The sequence below is a fragment of the Carcharodon carcharias genome, chromosome 3, assembly GCF_017639515.1.
Source record: "Carcharodon carcharias isolate sCarCar2 chromosome 3, sCarCar2.pri, whole genome shotgun sequence".
NCBI lineage: Eukaryota > Metazoa > Chordata > Chondrichthyes > Lamniformes > Lamnidae > Carcharodon > Carcharodon carcharias.
Window position 1 is genome coordinate 2,259,374 of NC_054469.1, and position 22,891 is coordinate 2,282,264.

At 44.8% G+C, this 22,891-nt stretch overlaps 1 protein-coding gene across 14 annotated transcripts in view; it reads left to right on the forward strand.

Moving 5' to 3' along the window:
- scrib (scribble planar cell polarity protein) overlaps positions 1-22,891 on the forward strand; it is a 482,984-nt gene that overhangs the window by 120,737 nt on the left and 339,356 nt on the right. For 12 of the 14 annotated variants that reach the window (XM_041183767.1, XM_041183772.1, XM_041183773.1 and 9 more), the window contains exon 16: positions 1,374-1,436. The exons of the other annotated variants lie outside the window; for them this stretch is intronic. In XM_041183767.1, the coding sequence (XP_041039701.1) occupies positions 1,374-1,436 (63 nt within the window). The remainder of the gene's footprint in view (positions 1-1,373; positions 1,437-22,891) is intronic. 14 annotated transcript variants of the gene reach the window in all.

Sequence of the window (22,891 nt, forward strand, 5' to 3'; positions counted from 1 at the left end):
TGTGCGGCACGTGTGTGTGGGGCGCGCTGTGCGGCACGTGTGTGTGGGGCGCGCTGTGCGGCACGTGTGTGTGGGGCGCGCTGTGCGGCACGTGTGTGTGGGGCGCGCTGTGCGGCGCGTGTGTGTGGGGCGCGCTGTGCGGCGCGTGTGTGTGGGGCGCGCTGTGCGGCACGTGTGTGTGGGGCCCGCGCTGTGCGGCACGTGTGTGGGGGGCGCTGTGCGGAGTGTGTGTGGGGGGCGCGCGCTGTGCGGCACGTGTGTGGGGGGCGCGCGCTGTGCGGCACGTGTGTGGGGGGCGCTGTGTGGACTGTGTGTGGGGGGCACGCGCTGTGCGGCACGTGTGTGGGGGCGCGCTGTGCGGCACGTGTGTGGGGGCGCGCGCTGTGCGGCACGTGTGTGGGGGGCGAAGGGGGTGTTCAATATGGAACGTGTGCAGTGTGTTTTATGGAGTATGTGGGGAGGGGTGTTCTAAATGGGTGTGTGCTATATGAGGTGTGTACCCTGTTGGCCCCTGGGCATGTAATGCCAGTTGTCCACTCTGAAGTCGGTTTATTCGTTTCTGACCAGCTGGTCATTCCAAACTCTCCACAGATTGATATCAGATTCTGCTGTTAGTCGCTGCCTAGTATTTCCAGTTGGTGAGAGATGCTTCAGTCAGAGTTGAGCTGCCCCCACTGTGGCTGCACTGTGAGTGACTGTCCAGGGTGAAGCCACAGTGATTTGCTGAGTGTGTCTCTGACTGAGCCTGACCCACACGGTGAGAAATATGTTCATCGAGTGACTGGGCTTGGAGCATCGTGTTGACTGGAATTGTGAGCTTTCAGTTATGAGATTCTGATCCTACACTGGAAGGTTCGGTGGAGCTGTGCATTATTCCACAGTCACTTTAGCTGTAGCTAATTCCAACACAGGTGGAGGGGCAGTTGCTCTGATGAAGGGACCCTAGTTAAGAGTAAGTTCCAAGTGACAGGAATCCAGAGAAGGTGCCTGTAGATTTGATCTCTGTGAATGTTACGATGTGACATACTGACCCAAATCCTACCACTAGGCTGCCATATTGCCCAGCAGTTGGTGGACAATTGGACATCAGCCAGTTTTGCCTCTTTGGACCTGACCTATTGCACTGGGGCAAAGGAAAAGACAAACTCCAATTCCTCACCTTCTTCACTTACTGCCTTGGTTTATCCTCAAACTTGGGCTGAGAATTTGTGAGCCCAGGGTGTGTCCTGTCTGTGTCTGTCAGTGTCTGCGTGTGCTTCTTGTGTCTGTGTGCCTGGTGCAATCCTCGACACTGCATCGAGGGGCTGTGTTTTGACTGGGTTGAAGCTATGCTCCACTAATCCGCATGCCTCTGCTGATTCCTGTCCTAACAGGGGGTCTCCTTTGATCAAGTCAATAATCTGCTGATCGAGCCTGCTCGAATTGAGGAGGAAGAGGTCTGTACTGTTCCCTTTCTATATCAGCTCTACACCTGCATGCCCAGTCTGTGATGTGATGGGGTTTACCCCTTAAATACTTGGAGGTGGCAAGGTCCTGGGGTGCAAAACACTGCACATAGCCTGACACTTCACTGTGGTGGGAGATTTTCGTTGGCAGAGGCCATATTACGAGATGCTGAGTAACTGAGAGAGACTGTGCAGTAACAGCTTGGTCATTCACTTTTGAGTCAAAAGGGTTCTGATACACTTCCCATTCTGACTGATCTGATTTTGTTGGGTTCTGTTTTTCCCTCTTGATCCTTATTCCCACCTTCACCCCCTGCCCCACCGAATTCATCCTGGATGGATATCTTTCATTGAGCTCTGCATCCTTCAGCAAAGAATAGTTCATGAAGTTCCATCAGCTATTGAGCTGATACATTTGGTTCAGGAGGGGTTCCTGTTAGACTGGTGTTTTCCGCAGTAAATCTGGCTGACCGACGTTGGAGGGTTGGGTGCAAAGATTGTTGCCTGGTAATGGGTTGAAAAGTAAACCTTGATACTGGCTGAATCTCACTTGCAGGATATTTAACTCTGACAGAGTCCAGCACTTCTCCATCCGCTCAATCTCTTTACACCCAGTACAAACAGCCCATCACAGACAATACCCCACTCACTCAATCTCCTCTACACACCCCTGTACAATTTGCCCCATCATCCTCTGTAATTCATCAATGACCTTCCCTCCATTAGGTCAGAAGTGGGGATATTAGCTGATGATTGCACAATGTTCACCATTTGTGACTCCTTAGATACTGAAGCAGCCTGTGCCTATATGTAGCAAGGTCTGCACAATATCTAAGCTTGGGCTGATAAGTGGCAGATATCATTCATGCCACACAAGTGTCAGTCGATGACTATCTCCAACAAGAGAGCCTAACCACCTACATTAAATAACGTTGCTATCGCCGAAAGTCCCCACATGCTGGATTCACCATTGACCAGAAATTTAACAGTACCAGCTATATAAATACTGTGGCTACAAGAACAGGTCAGAGGCTAGGAATCCTGCAGCAAGTAACTTTCCTCCTGACTCCCCAAAGCCTGTCCACCATCTACAAGGCACTAGTCGGGAGTGTGATGGGATACTCCCCACTTGCCTGGATGAGTGCAGCTCCCACAACACTCAAGAAGCTCAACACCATCCAGGACAAAGCAGCCCCGCTTGATTGGCATCCCATCCACAAATATTCATTCCCTTTACCTATGCACAGTGACAGAAGTGTGTGCCATCTACAAGATGCACTGCAGCAACTCACCAAGCTTCCTTTGACAACACCTTCCAAAACATACGAATATACAAAATAGGAGCAGAAGTAAACCATACGGCACCTCATGCCTACTCCGCCATTCATTAAGATTATGGCTGATCTGTTTGTGTTTCAAATTCCACATTCCCATCTACCTCTGATAACCTTAGACCCTTGTTAGGCAAGGGAACCAATCTACCTCTGGCTTAAAAATATTCAATGACCCCGCACACACCACCTTCAGAGGCAGAGAGTTCCAAAATCGCACAATCCTCGGAGAAAAAATTTCGCTTCATCTCTTTCCTAAAAAGGTGAACCCCTCATTTTAAAACAGTGCCCCCTAGTTCTAGACTCAGAACTTCCTTTCAATACCGTTCAGCATCTTATATACTTCAATAGAGTCACCCCTCACTTGTCTAAACTCCAGTAAAAACAAGCCCAGCCTGTCTAACTTTTCCTGAAGACAACCTGCTCATTCCAGGCATCAATCTAGTAAACCTTCTCTGAACCGCCTCCAACGCATTTACATCCCTCCCTAAACAAGGAGACCAAAACTGCACACACTATTCTAGATGTGGCCTCACCAATACCCTGTATAACTGAAACACAACATCTTTACTTTTATGTTCAATTCCTCTTGAAGTATAGGATAGCATTCCATTAGCCTTCTCAATTACTTGCTGTACCCGCATGTTAATGTTTTATGACTCGTGCACTAGAACACCTCGATCCCTCTGTATCTCGGGATTCTACAGCTCTTCTCCATTTAAGTAATACTCTGCTTTTTTATTCTTCCTGCCAAAGTGAACGACTTCACATTTTCCCTCATTATACTCCATCTGTCAGATTTTTGCCCATTCATTCAATCTATCTATATCTGTCTGCAACTTCCTTATGTCCTCTTCACAACATACTTTCCTGCCTATCTTTGTATCATCTGCGAATTTAGCTATCAGGCCTTCACTCCCCTCATCTAAGTCATTGAAATTGTAAAAAGTTGAGGCCCCAGCACAGACCCCTGTGGGACTCCACTCGTCACATCCTGCCAATCAGAAAAAGGCCTGTTTCTGCATAGTCTGTTTTCTCCCAGCCAGCCAATCTTTTATCCAGGCTAATATGTTACCCCCTACACCGTGAGCTTTTATTTTCTGCAATAACCTTTGATTGTTTTTTTGCACCTTATCAAATGCTGCCTAGAAATCCAAGTACAGGCTCCTCCTTATCCGCAGCACATGTTGCTCCTTCAAAGAACTCCAATGAATTGGCGAAACATGATTTCCCTTCCACAAAGCCATGCTGGCTCTTCCCGAATACCTTCAGTTTCTCTAAGTGCCCAGCTATAACCTCCTTAATGATCGACCCTTAACAACTTTCCCACAACAGGCGTCAAGCTAATTGGCCTATAGCTTCCTGTTTTCTGCCTCCCTCCCTTCTTGAATAGAGGGGTTAAATTTGCTACTTTCCAGTCTGATGGAACCTTTCCATTGTCCAGCTCATTTTGGAAAATTAACACCAACGCATCTATGACCTCAGCCACTTCTTTTAAGACACAAGGATGAAATCCTTCAGTACCCAGAGACTTGCCAGCCGGCAGCTCCATCAGTTTGCTCAGTACTGCTTTCCTAGTGATTGTAATTTCACCAAGTTCCCCTCTCCCCTCCACCTCCTGATTTACAGCTATTACTGGAATGTTTTTTGTATCCTCTATAGTGAAGACAGAAGCAAAATATTTGTTCATTTCATCTGCCATTTCCTTTTTATCTACTATTAACTGCCCATTCTCTCTCTCTAGAGGACCAACGCTCAATTTACTTACTCTTTCCCTTGTTAAGTACCTGTAGAAACTCTTACTATCCATTTTTACATTTCTAGCCCCCTTCCTCTCATACTCTAATTTCTTTCTCTTGAAAGTGCATCTTGTAGATGGTACACACTGCTGCTACTGTTCCTGGGTGGTGGAGGGAGTGAATGTTTGTGGATGTGGAGCCAATGAAGCGAGCTGCTTTGTCCTGGACGGTGTCAAGTTTCTTGAATGTTGTGGGAGCTGCACTCACCCAGGCAATTCCATTACACTCCTAACTTGTGCCTTGTAGATGGTGGGCAGGCTTTTGGGAGTTAGAAGGTGGGTTACTCATCACATGATTCTGAGCCTCTGACCTGCTCTGGCCGTCACTGTTTTTATATAGCTAGTCCAGTTCAGCTTCTGATCAATGGTAACCCCCAGGATGTTGATAGTGGTGGATTCAGCGATGGTAATGCCATTGAACATCAAGGGGCGATGGTTGGAGTCTCTCTTGTTGGTGATGGTCATTGCCTGACACTTGTGTGGCACAAATGTTACTTGCCACTTGTCAGCCCAAGACTGGATATTGTCCAGGTCTTGCTGCATTTGGACTTGAACTGCTTCAGTATCTGAGGAGTCGTGAATGGTGCTGAACATTGTGCAGTCATCAGCGAACATCCCCACTTCTGACCTTATGATGGGAGGAAGGTCATTGATGAAGCAGCTGAAGATGGTTGGGCCGAGGACACTACCCTGAGGAACTCCTGCAGTGATGTCCTGGAGCTGAGATGACTGACCTCCAACATCCACAACCATCTTCCTTTGTGCTCGGTATGACTCCAACCAACAGAAGGTTTTCCCCTGATTTCCCTTGACTCCAGTTTTGCTAGGGCTCCTTGATGCCACACTCGGTCAAATGCTGCCTTGATGACAAGGGCAGTCACTCTTACCTCACCTGAGGAGTTCAGCTCTTTTGTCCATGTTTGAACCAAGGCTGTAATGAGGTCAGGAGCTGAGTGGCCCTGGCAAAACCCAAACTGGACATCAGTGAGTAGGTAATTGCTAAGCAAGTGTTGCTCGATAGCACTGTTGATGACCCCTTCATAACTTTACTGATGGGGCGGTAATTGTCCGGGTTGGATTTGTCCTGGGCAATCTTCCACATAGCCGGGTAGATGCCAGTGTTGTAGCTGTACTGGAACAGCTTGGCTAGGGGTGTGGCAAGTTCTGGAGCAGAAGTCTTCAGTACTGTTGCTGGAATATTGTCAGGGCCCAAAGCCTTTGCAGTATCCAGTGCCTTCAGCTGTTTCTTGATCTCATGTGGAATGAATTGAATTGGCTGAAGGCTGACACCTGTGGTGCTGGGGACCTCCGGAGGAGGCTGAGATGGATCATCCATCCAGCATTTCTCGTTGAAGATTGTAGCAAGTGCTTCAATCTTATCTTTTGCACTGATGTGCTGGGCTCCTCCATCACTGAGGATGGGGATATTTGTTGGGCCTCCTCCTCCAGTGAGTTGTTTAATTGTTCACCACCATTCACGACTGGATGTGGCAGGACTGCAGAGCTTCGATTTAATTTGAGGGTTGTGAGATCGCTTAGCTCTGTCTATCACTTGCTGCTTATGCTGTTTGGCACACAAGTAGTCCTGTGTTATAGATTCACCAGGTTGACATTTCATTTTTAGGTATGCTTGGTGCTGCTCCTGACATGCCCTCCTGCACTCTTCATTGAACCAGGGTTGATCCCTTGGCTTGATGGTAATGGTAGAGTGGGGGATATGCCGGGCCATGAGGTTACAGTTTGTTTCAAGTACAATTCTGCTGCTGCTGAGGGCCCACAGCACCTCATGGATGCCCATTCTTGAGTTGCTAGATCTGTTAGAAATCTATCCCATTTAGCACGGTGGTAGTTCCACACAACACAATGAAGGGTATCCTCAAAGTGAAGGCGGGTCTTTGTCTCCACATTGACTGTGCGGTGGTCACTCCTACTGATACTGTCATAGACAGGCGCATCTGCAGCAGGCAGGTTGATGAGGATGAGGTCAAGTATGTTTTTCCCTGTTGGTTCCCTCATCACCTGCCACAGACCCAGTCTAGCAGCTATGTCCTTTAGGACTTGGCCAGCTCGGTCAGTAGTGGTGCTACCGAGCCTCTCTTGGTGATGGACGTTGAAGTCCCCCAGCCAGAGTACATTCTGTGCCCTTGCCACCCTCAGTGCTTCCTCCAAGTGGTGTTCAACATGGAGGAGCACTGATTCATCAGCTGAGGGAGGGCGGTACGTGGTCATCAGCAGGAGGTTTCCTTGCCCATGTTTGACCTGATGCCATGAGAGTTCATGGGGGTCCAGAGTCGATGTTGAGGAATCCCAGGGTAACTCCCTTCCGACTGTATACCACTGTGCAGCCACCTCTGCTGGGTCTGTCCTGCCGGTGGGACAGGACATACCCAGGGATGGTGATGGTGGTGTCTGGGACATTATCTATAAGGTATGATTCTATGAGGATGACTTTGTGAGGCTGTTGCTTGACTGGTCTGTGAGACAGCTCTCCCAATTTTGGCACCAGCCCCCAGGTGTTTGTAAGGAGAGCTTTGCAGGGTCGACAGGGCAGAGATTGCCGTTGTCGTTTCCGGTGCCTAGGCTGATGTCGGGTGGTGCGTCTGGCTTCATTCATTTTTTGTGACTTTGTTGCGGTTTGTTACAAGTGAGTGGCTTGCTTGGCCATTTCAGAGGCTGGGTAAGGGTCAACCACGTTGCTGTGGGTCTGGAGTCACATGTAGGCCAGACCAGGTAAGGATTTCCTTCCCAAAAGGACATTAGTGAACCAGTTGGATTTTTACAACAATTGGCAATGATTTCATGGTCATCATTAGACTTTCCATTCCACCATCTGCCGTGGCGGGATTCGAACCCGGGTCCCCAGAGCATTACTCTGGATTAGTCTCTGGATTACTAGTCCAGTGACAATACCACTATGCCATCACCTCCCCATAATATGTACTGATCACAGCACTCTGTTGATAAGCAATATACAATATACACTGCCCTAATTCTAGTGTATGTGAAGAGTATAATCCCTCTAACCTCAAGGTACTTGAGTATACTATGTACTGATCCTGTTGTCTGAGAGGAATATAATCCCTCTGATCCCAGTAAAGATGAGGAGAATACACCCTTTTATCCCAGTTTATAGGAGGAATTTACTCCCCTCTGATTCCAGCGTAAAGAAAAGATATTTATTCATAAAGCGTCTTCTGTGACCTCAGACATCACAAAGCAGTTTAGAGCTAATGAAGTACTTTTGAAGCATAGTCACCATTGTGACATGGGTAACCCTTCTAAAAACCCTCCAGATGGGAATGCTGGTGTTTGCGATGGTGCAGATTGGACAGGGTATGAAGGAGATTGAATGGCAGGGGTAGAGTCTGTGATTGGAATGTTGTTAGAGGAGGTCTCAGTGATGGTAATGTCATTGAATGTCACCGGGAGTTGGTTAGATGTTTTTCTTGTGGGAAATGATCATTGCCTGGCCCTTGTGTGGTGTGAATGCTACTTGTCACTTATCCACACAAACATTAATGTTGTCCAGGTCTTGCTGCATTTGGATATGGACTGCTTCAACATCTGAGGGGTCATGAATGGTGCTGAACATTGTATGAACATCCCCACTTCTGACCTTATGATGCAGGGAAGGTCATTGATGAAGCAGCTGAAGATGGTTGGGCCTAGGACACTACCCTGAGGAACTCCTGCAGCGATGTCCTGGAGCTGAGATGATAGACCTCCAATAACCACAACATCCCTCTTTGTACTTGGTATGACGCCAAGCAGTGGAGAGCTTTCCCCCGATTCTCAATTAGTCCAGCTTTGCTAGGGCTCCTTGATGTTCTCTATTTCAAACACCCTCGTAAGCAGCAAGCTCCAGGTCATATGAACATACAAATTAGGAGTAGGCCACTCGGCCCCTTGAGCCTCCTCTGCCATTCAGTAAGATGTGGCCGATCTGATTGTAACCTCAACCCCACATTCCTGTCTACCCTGATAACCTTTCACCCCCTTGTTTATCAAGAATCTATCTACTTCTGCCTTAAAAATACTGAAAGACACTGCTTGCACTGCCCTTTGAGGAAAAGAGTTCCAAAGACTCCCAAACCTCTGAGGAAAAAATTCTCCTCATCTCTGTCTTAAATGGGTGACCTCTTATTTTTAAACAGTGACCCTAGTTGTAGATTCTCCCACAAGTAGAAACATTCTCTCCCCATCCACCCTGTCAAGACCCCTCAGGATCTTACTCTTGTAAACTCCAGCAATACAAGCCTAGCCTGTCAAACCTTTCCTCAAAAGACAAACTGCCCATCCCAGGTATTAGTCTGGTAGACTTCTCTAAACTGTTTCCAATGCATTTACATCCTTAAATAAGGAGACCGATGCTGTACACAATACTCCAGATGTGGTCTCACGAATACCCTGTATAACTGAAGCATAACCTTCCTACTTTTATATTCAATTGCCTTTGCAATAAATTATAACATTCCATTATCTTTCCTAATTACTTGCTGTACCTGCATGCTAGCCTTTTGCGATTCATGTACTAGGACGCCCAGATCCCTCTGCACCTCAGAGTCCTGCAATCTCTCACCATTGAGATAATACGCTGCTTTTTTATTCATCCTGCCAAAATGGACATTATATACCCACATTATATACCATTTTCCAGGTCTTTGCCCACTCACTTAACCTATCTATATCCCTTTGTAGCCTCCTTCACCACTCAGTGTTTAAAAAAAAAGTTCCTCCCCACATTCCCCCTGTGTCTGTTGCACAAACTGTATGTCCCGCTGTCTTTGTACCATGTGCTAATGGGAACATTGTCTACTGTATCTGAATCTGTCATAATCTTGTACACCTCTATCAATTCTTCCTTCATTCTCCATTGCTCCAAGGAGAGCCACCCAACTTTTTTAACCTAACCTTGTCACTAAAATCCCTCAAAACTGGAACCATTCTGGTAAATCTCCTCTCTATCCTCTCGAGCCCTGACATACTTACTGAAGTGTGGCAACCAGACCGGGCACAATACTCTAGCTGTGGCTTAACCAGAGCTTTATGAAGGCTCATCATAACTTACCTGCTTTTGTACTCAATGCCTCTGTTTATGAAGCCCAGGATCCTATATGCTTTGCTAACTACTCTCTATGTCCTGCCACCTCCAAAGATCTGTGCACATATAGCCTAGTCCCCTCTATCCGCGCGCACACTTTAAAACTGTCATTTAGCCTAAATTGTCTCTCCTAACTCTTCTGCCAAAATGCAACACCACACACTGCTCATTATTAAATTCCATCTGCCCATTCTGCTTGCCTATCAATGCCCTGTTGCTGTCAATCTGGATCATCCTCACTGTCATTCCTAGAAGGTTACTATCATTGGCTAATTTTGAATGTTTGCTCTGCATTCCAACATCCAAGTCATTTATAAGCATCAATAAAATCAATGGTCCTAGCACTGACCCTTGGGAAACACCACTGTTTACCATCCTCCAGTCTGAAAAAAATATTTACCACTGCTCAGTGTTTTCTGTTCTTAAGCCAATTTTTTCACAGAATTTTAACAGCACAGAAGGCCACTCAGCCCATCGTGTTGCACTGGCTCTCCAAATGAGCATTATGACCTGGTGCCATTGCCCTGCCTTTTCCCCATATCCCTGCACATTGTTTCTATTCAAATAATCATCCAAAGCCCTCTTGAATGCCTCGATTGAACCTGCCTCCACCACACTTCCAGGCAGTGCATTCCAGACCCGAACCACTCATTGTGTGAAAGTTGGTCAGTGTCAGTTTTTATCCAAGCTGACACTGGCCATCCTCTTCCATGAGTGTCTTAATTTTGTTAACCAGCCATTTATTTGGTACTCTGTCAAGCGGTTTCGTAAAATCCAAATAGACAACCTTCACCGCATTACCTTCATCAGCCTTCTCTGTTACTTCTTCAAAATAATCAATCACATTAGCCAAGCACAATCTGTCTTTTACAAAAGCATGCTGTGCCTCCTTAATGAACTCAAACCTCTCCAATAGCCCAGTGATTATTTCCCCGATTATTGTTTCTGAAACCTTTCTCACCGTTCATGTTAAACTGACCGGCCTGTAGTTACTAGCACTGCCCTTACACCCATTCTTGAATAAGCCTGCCGCATTTGCACTCTCCAATCCTCTGGCACCTCCCCTGTATCTAGGGAAAATTGGAAGATTACGACAAGCCATTTCACTATCTTGACCTCACTCCCTTTAGCAACATGGGATGCAAGCCATCTGAACCAAGTGATTTATCCACTTTGAGTTTATCCAGCCTTTCCAGAACATCCTCCCTGTCAATTTTGACTCCGTCAATTTTCTCCACTTCTACCGATATTTTTCAACATTCTCTTCCTCAGTAAACACCGATACAAAGAACTCATCCTGTGTTCTAGTCTTGCCCTGCCCTCTAAGCATATATTACACTCTTTGTCCCTAATAGAACCCACTTCACCTCTTGCTACCCATTTATTATGTACATGTGGTAGAAGATTTTTGGGCTCCTTTTTATGTTGACTCAGTTTTGTTCTCATTCTCCCTTTGCCAGTCTTATTTTCTTCCTCCCCTCCCCTCTCAACCTATTGTAGTTGACCTGGTTCTCACTTGAAGAATTCACCTGACATGCATCAGTTACTCTTTTTTTTAGTTTCATCATATTCTCTATCTTCCTAGTCATCCAAGGAGCCTGGGCTTTGGATCCCTACATTTCACCCTTGTTGGAATGTACCTAGCCTGTATCTGAAGATGATCTCAAGGATCACCCTTGAAAAAATTACAGTTTTTTCTATGAGGTCTCTGGTTCCCTTTTACCCTGGCTAGATCCCATCTCATCACATTGAAATTAGCCCTGTTCTAATTTAGAAGTTCTACGTTAGATTGTTCCTTGCACTTCTCCGTAACTAATCTAAACCTTTGACAGCGTGTCCAGTTTCACCAAAACGTTTCCCCACAGACAGTTGATCCACCTCACTTCGCAGCACCAGATCCAGTAATAATTCCTCCTAAACTGGACCAAGGAAGTACTGCTGAACTTATGTTAGAAATTGCACCCCCTCCTCGTTACGTTTTACACTAACATTCTCCCAGATTGTATCTGGGCAAGTAAAGTTCCCCAGTATCACCACTCCCCAGTTCTCTGATTTCCCTACAGATTTGCTCCTCCATTTCTCTCCCACTATTTGAATAACCCCAGTAGCATAACCATGTTCTTTGTGCTTCCCAACTCTAAGCAATTAGCCTCTGTCTTTGCCCCTTTAAGGACATCCCCTCTTTCCAACGCTGCAGTGTCTTCCCTAATCAGTACCACCCCACCTCACAGATCTGGTGACAGGTCACAGATCTGAAACATTAACTCTGTTTTTCTCTCCACAGATACTGCCTGAGCTGCTGAGCATTTCCAGCATTGCCAGTTTTTATTTTTAATTTTTCAAGTACTCTTTTCTTGCTTATTTGCACATCTGTGCGTTCCACTCCTTGATTCATTATTAGTTTCTCTGGAATGTCAGGAACTTGCTATAGAGAGAGTGCAGCAAAGGTTTACCAGACTGATTCCTAGGATGGTGGGACTGACATATGAGGAGCGATTGAGTCGGATTAGAATTATGTTTGCTGAAGTTCAGAAGAATGAGGGGGGATCTCATAGAAACCTATAAAATTCTAACAGGACGAGACAGGGTAGATGCAGGAAGGATGTTCCCGATGGTGGGGGAGTCCAGAACCAGGGGTCACAGTCTGAGGATATGGGGTAGACCATTTAGGATTTAGGACTGAGATGAGGAGAAATTTCTTCACCCAGAGAGTGGTGAGCCTGTGGAAATCGTTACCACAGAAAGTATTTGAGACCAAAACATTGTATGTTTTCAAGAAGGAGTTAGATATAGCCCTTGGGGTGAAAGGGATCAAAGGATATAGGGAGAAAGCGGGAGCAGGCTATTGAGTTGGATGATCAGCCATGATCATAATGAATGGTGGAGCAGGCTCGAAGGGCTGAATGGCCTACAACTGCTCATAGTTTCTACGAATGTTATCCTCTTCCTCTGTTGTGAAGGTTGATAGGAAGTTGGCAAGAAATACGGAAACAAACAGCAAGAGCTTCTGCTGGTTTATAAAAAGAGAGTGGCTAAAGTGAGCGTGGGACCCTTGGAAGATGCGAGTGGAGAATTGATAATGGGGAACAGGGAAATGGCAGATAATTTAAACCAATATTTTGCATCGGTCTTCACGGTGAAGGACACTATAAACATCCAAAGGTATCAGATAAGCGAGAAGCTAATGGGAGGAAAGATCTTGTAACTGTCTCTATCACAAGGGACAAAGTATTTGACAAAATAATGGGACTAAAGACAGACAAATCGCCAGGACCTGGTAACCTGCACCCAAGGGTTTTAAAGGAAGCGGCTGCAGGGATAGTGGAGGCATTGGTTGACATATTCCAGAACTCACTGGATTCCCAGAGGGTCCCAATGGATTGGAAAACGGATACTGTGATACCCCTGTTCAAGAAGGGAGGGAGACAAAAAGTAAGAAACTATAGGCCTGTCAGTCTAACATCTGTCGTCGGGAAAATGATAGAGTCCATTATTGTGGAAGAAATAGCAGGGCATTTAGAAAAGCTTAACACAATCAAACAGAGTCAACATGGTTTTGTGAGCACATCTGACAAATTTGCTAGAATTCTGAGGATATAACAAGCAGAGTTGATAAAGGGGAATCAGCAGATGGAGTGTATGTGTGTTTCCAGAAGGCATTCGATAAGGTGCCACATAAAAGGTTATTGCACAAGATAGGATCTCATGGTATTGGGGATAATGTATTAGCATGGATTGAGGATTGGAAAACACACAGAAGGCAGCGAGTCAGCATTAATGGGTCTTTTTCAGGTTGTAAAGATGTAACTAGTGGAGTGCCACAAGGATCAATCCTAGGGCCTCAATTATTTACCATCTTTATTAATGACTTGGAGGAGGGGGCAAAGTGTAATGTATCCAAATTTGCTGACGATACAAAAATAGATGGGAGGGAATGTTGTGATGGGGACATAAGGAATCTGCAAGGGGATATAGGCAGGTTGAGTGAGTGGGAGAAAACTTGGCAGACGGAGTTTAATGTAGGAAAGTGTGAGGTCATGCACTTTAGTGGGAAGAATCAAAAGACAGACTATTATTTAAATGGAGAAAGGCTCCAAAAAATGCAGCACGGAGGGATCTGGGTGTTCGTGTGCATGGAACACAAAAGGTTAGCATGTAGGTGCAGCAAGTAATTAAGGCAGCAAATGGAATTTTGGCCTGTATTGCTAGGAGGCTGGAGTTTAAAAATAGGGAAGTCTTGTTACAATTGTACAGGGTGTTGGTGAGGCTGTACCTGGATAGAGTACTGTGAGCAGTTTTGGTCCCCATATGTAAGAAAGAATATACTGGCATTGGAGGCAGTTCAAAAGAGATTCACTAAGCTGATTCGTGGGATGAAGGGGTTGCCTTATCAAGAACGGCTAAACAGGTTATTATTTATTAGAGTTCAGAAGAATGAGGGGTGATCTTATTGAAATGTACAAGATTCTGAGGGGGCTTGACAGGGTAGATGTTGAGAAGATGTTCCCATTACTGGGGGAATCTCAAACTTGGGGACATAGTTACAGAATGAGGACACTCATTTAAAACTGAGATATGAAGGAATTTCTTCTCTGAGGGTAGTCTGGAATTCTCTACCTAGAGAGTTTAGAGGCTAAATCACAAAGTATTTAAAGAGGAGGTAGATAGATTTTTGAAATATCGGGGAGTTGGGGGCTATGAGGAGCTGGCACGAAAGAGGAGTTGAGGCCTGGGGAAGATCAGCCATGATCTTATTGAATGGCAAGGCAGACTTGGGGGGCTGAATGGCCTGCTCCTCCTAGTACTTATCTTCTTATGTAATTATTCAACAAGCCTTCCATTTCCTTATTTTCATTTGCAATATACCCACATCTGTTATTAAGGGCCTAAGTTATCAGTGACTACCATTTCCCTTTGACTATAACTAGAAATTTTGTGTTAATCTTGATATCCCTCATAGGTCTCCTCTTGTATTCCTTTTAGCTCTTAACTATCTTTTTTTGTCTTCCTTTGCTGTTCTTTATATTTCCCCCGGTCATCTATACTACAGGATCTATACTCTCCGCTTTTTATATTCATTCACGGGATGTAGGCATCGCTGGCTAGGCCAATATTTATTGCCCATCCCTGATTGCCTTTGGGAAGGTGGTGGTGAGCTGCCTTCTTGAACCGCTGCAATGCATATGGTGTCGGTACACTCAGAGTTTTGTTAGGGAGGGAGTTCCAAGATTTTTGACTCAGTGACAGTGAAGGAACAGCGATATAGTTCCAAGTCAGGCTGGTAAGTGGCTCGGAGGGGAACTTCCAGGTGGTGGTGTTCCCAAGTATATGCTGCCCTTGTCCAACTGGATGATAGTGGTCGTGGGTTTGGGATGTGCTGCCTAAAGAGGCTTAGTGAATTCCTGCAGTGCATCTTGTAGATGGGACACTCTGCTGCTACTGTATATCGGTGATGCAAGGAGTGAATGTTTGTGGACTGTTTTGTCCTGGACGGTGTCCAGCTTCTTGAGTGTTGTTGGAGCTGCACTCATCCAGGCAAGTGGAGAGTATTCCATCACACTCCTGATAGTTGTGGATTCAGCAATGGTAATGGCATTGAATGTCAAAGGGCGATGGTTAAATTCTCTCTTGTTGGAGATGGTCATTGCCTGGTACTTGTGAGGCGTGAATGTTACTTGCCACTTGTCAGCCCAAGCCTGGATATTGTCCAGGTTTTGCTGCATTTGTACATGGACTGCCCCTTTGCATCTTTATATACTCTTTCCTTTATTTATACGTTATTTTTCACCTCTTTTGTTGACCACGCCAGTTTCATTTGGTAAGTAGAGCTCTTTCCCCTTAGGGCTATGTTCTAGTCCTGTATTAAGCTCCATTCTTTTTGAACGCCCCCCATTGTTGATTTGTAGTTTTATCCGATAACACTTTTCTTCATCATTTTGCTGTCATCAGTCTCTGTGTCGTCCTGTTAAAGTTAGCTTTATCGAAACATCAAATCTTAGTGCCCGTGTGGAGTTTCTAATTTCCAAACCTAAAACTGAACATGTTGATACTATTAGATAAATATTTAATTGGGTAAGAGCATTTGGGGAATGTTGATTATAATATCATGTTCTTTTCTATAATTATTCTAAACAAGGTGCAATGAAGTGTTAGAAAACTGGAAGAGAGACAACTTCAGAGAGTTAAAACAAAGGATATGGCCAGGTTGATTTGAATCTAAATTAGAAGGCAAAACAATAATTGAACCTTCAGAGAAGGAGATGATTTCAGTGTAGCATGAACTGTTCTGCACTGGAGTGCTACTTTGGGCTGCATTAGAGTGCTTCAATTGGTGTTTGGTGCAAGGGGGTCTTTTAAGGGTTAATTTCTACCTAAAGCTTAGTCTTTAATTTAACAACTAACTAAAAGTTGCTCTTTGATTTGGGGGAAGGTGAGTTTTAAGCCAGCTTTAAAACAGGGCCCACACCAGCTCTGCTGCTGCTGTGGCTAACTAACTAACTAACTGGCTTAAACAGGTTTTCAGAAGCTAGAATCAGACAGCATAAAAGCAAGCCATCTACAATGCTGCTTTTGTCTGCTTTGGAGTGCTGCTTTGGGCTGCATTAGAGTACTTCAGTTGGAGTTCAGTGAAGCGGGAAAGAGGTGACTCTTTCATTTCCTACCTTTCCTCAGTAAGAAGAGTGGTGGCCTTGGTAAATAGGACCTGGTGAGTATTTCTTCTGTCCTTAATATTCTCTAAACTAGTGGAAGTAAAAGTAAAGGGAGTAATTTAAGGGTAAGTCATGGCAAGGAATGCAGCAAGATTCAAGTCCGTGGCACCACGAGTGGCTTAGCTGCACAGGGAGGGAGAAAAAAACAGAGGGAGAGCAATAATGACAGGGGATTTTATCGAGAGGAGAACACATAGATGTTTATCTGGCCGAGATGTGACACCAGGATGGTATGTTGGCTTCCTGATACCAGGGTCAAGGATGTCACTGAGCGGCTGAAGGGAAGGGTGAACAGCCAGAGGTCATGGTCCATATTGGTACCAACGACATAGGTAAAGAGAGGCTTGAGGCCTTGAAAGCAGAATGTAGGGAGCTGGGAATAAATTGAAAAGCTGGACCTCAAAGGTAGTAATCTCAGGATTACTCCCACCGCCAGGAGAATAGACCAGGGGAATGTGTGGCTGGAGAGATGGTGTAGGAGGGAAGGATTTAGATTCCTGAGGCATTGAGACCGATTCTGGGGAAGATGGGTCCTGTGCAAACTGGATGGGTTGCAGTCCAGCAGGACTGAGAACAATATCCTCACAGGGTTATTTGCTAGGATTGTGGGGGAGGGTTTAGATTGGCAGGGGGATGGGAACCTGAGCGGGGAGACACAGCAGAGGAAAGCAAAGGTATGAATGAAAGGAGAATAGAAAGCAAAACTGGAAACAGAAGAAGCGAGGGCTAGCAGCCAATAGGGCCATAGTACTAAAAAAATGTGTAAAAATGTTAAGAAGACTAGTCTAAAGGCTCTGTATCTGAATGCACAAGGCACTCGCAATAATGTGGACCAATTAACAGGAGAGATAGATGTAAATGGGTAGGATATTAAAGGAAGTAGCTACACAGATAGTGGATACACTGGTAGTAATCTTCCAAGAGTCCTTAGATTCTGTAAAAGTCCCAGGGGATTGGAAAACTGCCAATGTAACACCCTTATTCAAAAAGAGAGGAAGACAAAAAACAAGTAACTATACGCCAGTTAGCTTAACATCCATTATTGGGGAAATATTGGAGTCTATTATAAAGGATATAATAGCAGATCATTTAGAAATGCAGAATATAAACAAGCAGAGTCAGCATGGCTTCATGAAGAGGAAATCATGCCTGACAAATTTATTAGAATTCTTTGAGGAAGTAACAAGCAGGATAGATAAAGGGGAACCAGTTGATGTAATATATTTGGATTTCCAAAAGGCGTTCAATAAGGTACCACACTTAAGGCTACTTAATAAAATATGAGCCCATGGTGTTGGGGGTGGTATATTCGCATGGATAGAGGATTGGCTCACTAATAGAAGACAGAGAGGGTTGGGATAAAGAGGGCATTTTCAGGATGGCAACCTGTAACTAGTGGAGTGCCACAGAGATCAGTGCTGGGGTCTCAATTATTTACAATATATATTAATGATTTAGATGAAGGAAATTAATGTACTGTCGCCAAGTTTGCTGATGATACAAAAATAAGTGGGTAGGCAAGTGGTGAGACTGACACAAGGAGTCTACAGAGGGATATAGACAGGTTAAGTGAGTGGGCAAAAACTTGGCAGATGGAATATAATGTGAGAAAATGTGAGGATCTGCACTTTGGCAGGAAGAATAGAGGAGCTGAATATTATTTAAATGGAGAAAGACTGCAGAAAGCTGCAGCACAGAGGGATTTGGGGGTCCTCGTGCATGAATCTCAAAAAGCTAACATACAAGTTCAGGGAATAGGGAAGGCAAATGGAATGTTGGCCTTTATTTCAAAGGGAATGGAGTGTAAAAATAGGGAAGTCTTGTTACAAGGCACTAGTTAGACCACACCTAGAATACTGTGAATAGTTTTGGCCCCTTACCTAAGGAAAGATATACTGGCATTGGAGGCAGTCCAGAGAAGGTTCACGAGGTTGATTTCGGATATGGAGGGATTTTCTTATGAGGAGAGTTTGAGTAGTTTGGGCCCGTGCTCATTGGAGTTTAGAAGAATGAGAGACGACCTTATTGAAATATAAAAGATTCTTAGAGGGTTTAACAGGGTAGATGCTGAGAGGTTGTTTCCCCTTGTGGGCAAGTCTCGGACCAGAGGGCATAATCTCAGAGTAAGGGGGTTGCCCATTTAAAACAGAGATGAGGAGGAATTTCTTCTGAGGGTGGCGAATCTGTGGAATTCTTTACTGCAGAGTGCTGTAGAGGCTGGGTCGTTAAGCATATTCAAGGCTGAGATAGACAAATTTTTAATCAGTAAGTGAATCAAGGGTAATGGAGAAAAGGAGTTGAGGATTATCAGATCAGCCATGATCTCGTTGAATGGCAGAGCAGGCTCGATGGGCCGAATGGCCTACTTCTCCTATGTCTTATGGTCTAAAATTACCTTGAGTATATTCAAGAAATTTCTGACTCGAGCTACTCTTCCCAATCTAGATGAAAATTAAAACCTCTCATTAAAATAACTCTGCTTTTGCTGCAAGCCTCTCTAATTTCTGAGTTAAGATGTTTGGGTGCTTTGTTGCTGTTTTCAGGAAGTCTCCATTCAGCTTTTATTCTCTTGTTTTTCTTGAGCTTTTTTATTCTCTTTATCATTTCCATTTAGAATTGTATGGGAGTGGACTATTGCCCTGAGTAAAATGAAATACTGCCTTCTCATGGAACAAAAGAGCAAACTCTTGATCAGTTTGCAGTAGTGTAATAAGCTATAACTTCCTCCAGCAAACCGTGGCCACGTGAGATTTTTACTGTAGATAAGTCATTACAGTTTTGAGACTTTTCTTATCCTCAGTTGTAACTGCAGAATCTCCGCTGATTGCTTTTCCTTCCCATATCCTCTTTTACTGTTGTGATAGTACCTTTAATCCATACGACTATCCCCTCTGCTCTTCACTTTCTCCCGTTCTTTCTAAAGATCTTACATCCTGGAATATTTAACTCTCGGTTATGACCAGCCTTACAGCCATGTTTCAGACAAGTGGCAGATGGAGTTGGAAACAGAGAAGTGTGAGGTGATGCATTTTGGCAGAATGGATACAGATAGGTAATATAGACTTAATGGCACAGTTCTAAAGAGTGCGCAGGAACAGAGGGACTTGGGATCTGTGCATCGATCTTTGAAGGTGGCAGGACATACTCATTTTTTTTCTTTATTCATGTGTGAGATGTGGGCGTCACTAGCAAGGCCAGCATTTGGTTCCCATCCCTAACTGCTCTTGAACTGAGTGGCTTGCTAGACCGATTTCTGGTTGATGTACTGTACTTAGATTTTCAGAAGGCATTTAATAAGGTGCCAAATCAAATGTGTTTGCGGAAAATTAAATGGTGTAGGGGGTAACATATTGGCATGGATAGAAGATTGGCTGGCTAACAGGAAACAGAATAGGCATGAATGGGTCATTTTCTGGTAACGAGTGGTGTGCCACAGGGGTCAGTGCTAGGGCCTCAACTTCTTAAAGTTTGTATAAGTACCTTTGGCCCTTTCATCCAAGTTATGGTTACTAAATATGCTGATGATACAAAGGTAGGAAAATAATTTGTGAAGAGGATGTAAGGAGGCTACAAAGTGGCATAGATTAAGTGAGTGGGCAAAGACCTGGCAAACAGAATATAATGTGGGAAAATGTGAAATTGTCCATTTAGGCAGGAGGAGTAAAAAAGACGCATATTATGTAGATGGTGAGAGATTGCAAAGCTCTGAGATTCAGAGGGATCTGGGTGTCCTAGTGCATGAATCACAAAAGGTTAGTGTGCAGGTACAGCAGGTAATTAGGGAAGCTAATGGAATGTTATCATTTATTGTGAGGGGAATTCAAAACAAAACTTACAAGGTTGTGCTTCAGTTATACAGAGCACTGGTGAGACCACACCTGGAGTACTGTGTGTAGTATTGGTCACCTTATTTAAGGAAGGATGTAAATGTGTTGGAAGCAGTTCAGAGAAGGTTTATCAGACTAGTAATGGGTGGTTTGTCTTATGAGGGAAGGTTGGACCAGTTAGACTTGTATCCACTGGAGTTTAAAAGACTAAGCAGTGACTTGATCGAAACCTTTAGGATCCTGAGGGGCCTTGACTGGGTGGATGCGGAGAGAATGTTTCCTCTTGTGGGAATGGTGATTGAATGGTGGAGCAGGCTCGAGGGGCTTAGTGGCCTACTCTTGCTCCTAATTCATATGTTCCTAGGTTGATGCTGGGAGGGCCATCTGGTTTCGTTCCCTTTTGACTTTGTGGTGGTTTGGTGAAACCTAGTGGCTTGCTGGGTCATTTCACAGAATCACACAGTGCAGAAGAGGCCCTTCAGCCCATCGAGTCTGCACTGACACGTGAGAAACACCTGACCTACCTACCTAATCCCATTTACCAGCACTTGGCCCATAGCCTTGAATGTTATGATGTGCCAAGTGCTCATCCAGGTACTTTTTAAAGTATGTGAGGCAACCCACCTCCACCACCCTCCCAGGCAGCGCATTCCAGACCCTCACCACCCTCTGGGTAAAAAAGTTTTTCCTCACATCCCCCCTAAACCTCCTGCCCCTCACCTTGAATTTATGTCTCCTCATGACTGACCCTTCAACTAAGGGGAACAGCTGTTCCCTATCCACCCTGTCCATGCCCCTCATAATCTTTTACACCTCAATCAGGTCGCCCCTCAATCTTCTCTGCTCCAACTAAAACAACCCAAGTCTATCCAACCTCTCTTCATAACTTAAATGTTTCATCCCAGGCAACATCCTGGTGAATCTCCTCTGCGCCCCCTCCAGTGCAATCACATCCTTCCTATAATGTGGTGACCAGAACTGCACACAGTACTCCAGCTGTGGCCTCACCAAGGTTCTATACAAATCCAACATGACCTCCCTACTTTTGTAATCTATGCCTCGATTGATAAAGGCAAGTGTCCCATATGCCTTTTTCACCACCCCACTAACATGCCCCCTCTACCTTCAGAGATCAATGGACACACACGCCAAGATCCCTTTGTTCCTCAGAACTTCCTAGTGCCATGCCATTCATTGAATATTTCTTTGTCAAATTATTCCTTCCAAAGTGTATCACCTCACACTTCTCAGGGTTAAATTCCATCTGCCACTTATCTGCCCATTTGACCATCCTGTCTATATCTTCCTGCAACCCAATACACTCAACCTTACTGTTAACCACCCGGCCAATCTTTGTGTCATCCGCAAACTTACTAATCTTGCCCCTCACATAGTCATCTATGTTGTTTATATAAATGATAAATAATGGGGGACTCAGCACAGATCCATGTGGTACACCACTGGACATTGGCTTCCAATCACTAAAGCATCCTTCTGTCATCACCCTCTGCCTCCTACAATGAAGCCAATTTTGAATCCACCTTATCAAATTATCCTGTATCCCATGTGCCTTTGCCTTCTTTATAAGTCTCCCATGTGGGACCTTGTCAAAGGCTTTGCTGAAATCCATATAAACTACATCAACTGCACTACCCTCATCTACACACCTGGTCACCCCCTCAAAACATTCAATCAAATTTGTTAGGCATGATCTCCCTCTGACAAAGCCATGCTGACTATCCCTGATCAAACCTTGCCTCTCCAAGTGGAGATAGATTCTCTCCTTCAGAAATTTCTCCAATAGTTTCCCTACCACTGATGTGAGACTCACTGGCCTGTAGCTCCCTGTCTTATCTCTACAACCCTTCTTAAATAGTGGAACCACATTAGCTGTTCTCCAGTCCTCTGGTACCTCCCCCTTGGCCAGGGAGGAATTAAAAATGCCTCTTCGAGAGGTTTTACTGTAGTGTTTATGACAAGCAATGATAGCTTCATGGTCACCGTTACTGAGGCAACGTTTCAAGTGCAGATTTATTCATTGCATTTGAATTCCACCAGCTGCCAGGGTTGGATTCGAACTCGTGTCCCCAGAGCGTTTGTCTGGGCCTCTGGATTACTAGTCTATTGACGTTTCCACTACACCACTGCCTCCCCACTGATTGGGTAGTTAGCAAAACATATGAAATCCTGGGCTTCATTAATAAAGATGTTGAATTTAATAGTGGGGAAATTTTGCTGAATCTTTATAAAGCTCTGTTTAGGTCACATCTGGAGTATTGCATCCTGTTTTGGTCACCACAATTAAGGAAGGATGAGAGGATGCAGAGGAGAATTACCAGAATGGTTCCAGGGATGGTGAATCTTAGTTACTAGGTTAGATTGGTGAAGCCAGGGTTGTCTCCTTGGAGCGAAGGAGATTGGAGGGAGATTTGATAGGGGTGTACAAGAGGAGATTTAGATAAGGTAACCAAGGAAAAGCTGTTCTCATTGGTTTATGGTACGAGGACTAAGGGACACAGATTTAGTATTTTGGGAAGAGATAGAGGAGGATGTGAGGAAGAACTTTTTTACGCAGTGAGTGGTGATGATCTGGAATTCGCTGCCCACGAGGGTGGTGGAAGTGGAGACAATGAATGATTTCAAAAGGAAAGTGGATTGGCACTTGAGGGAAATAAACTT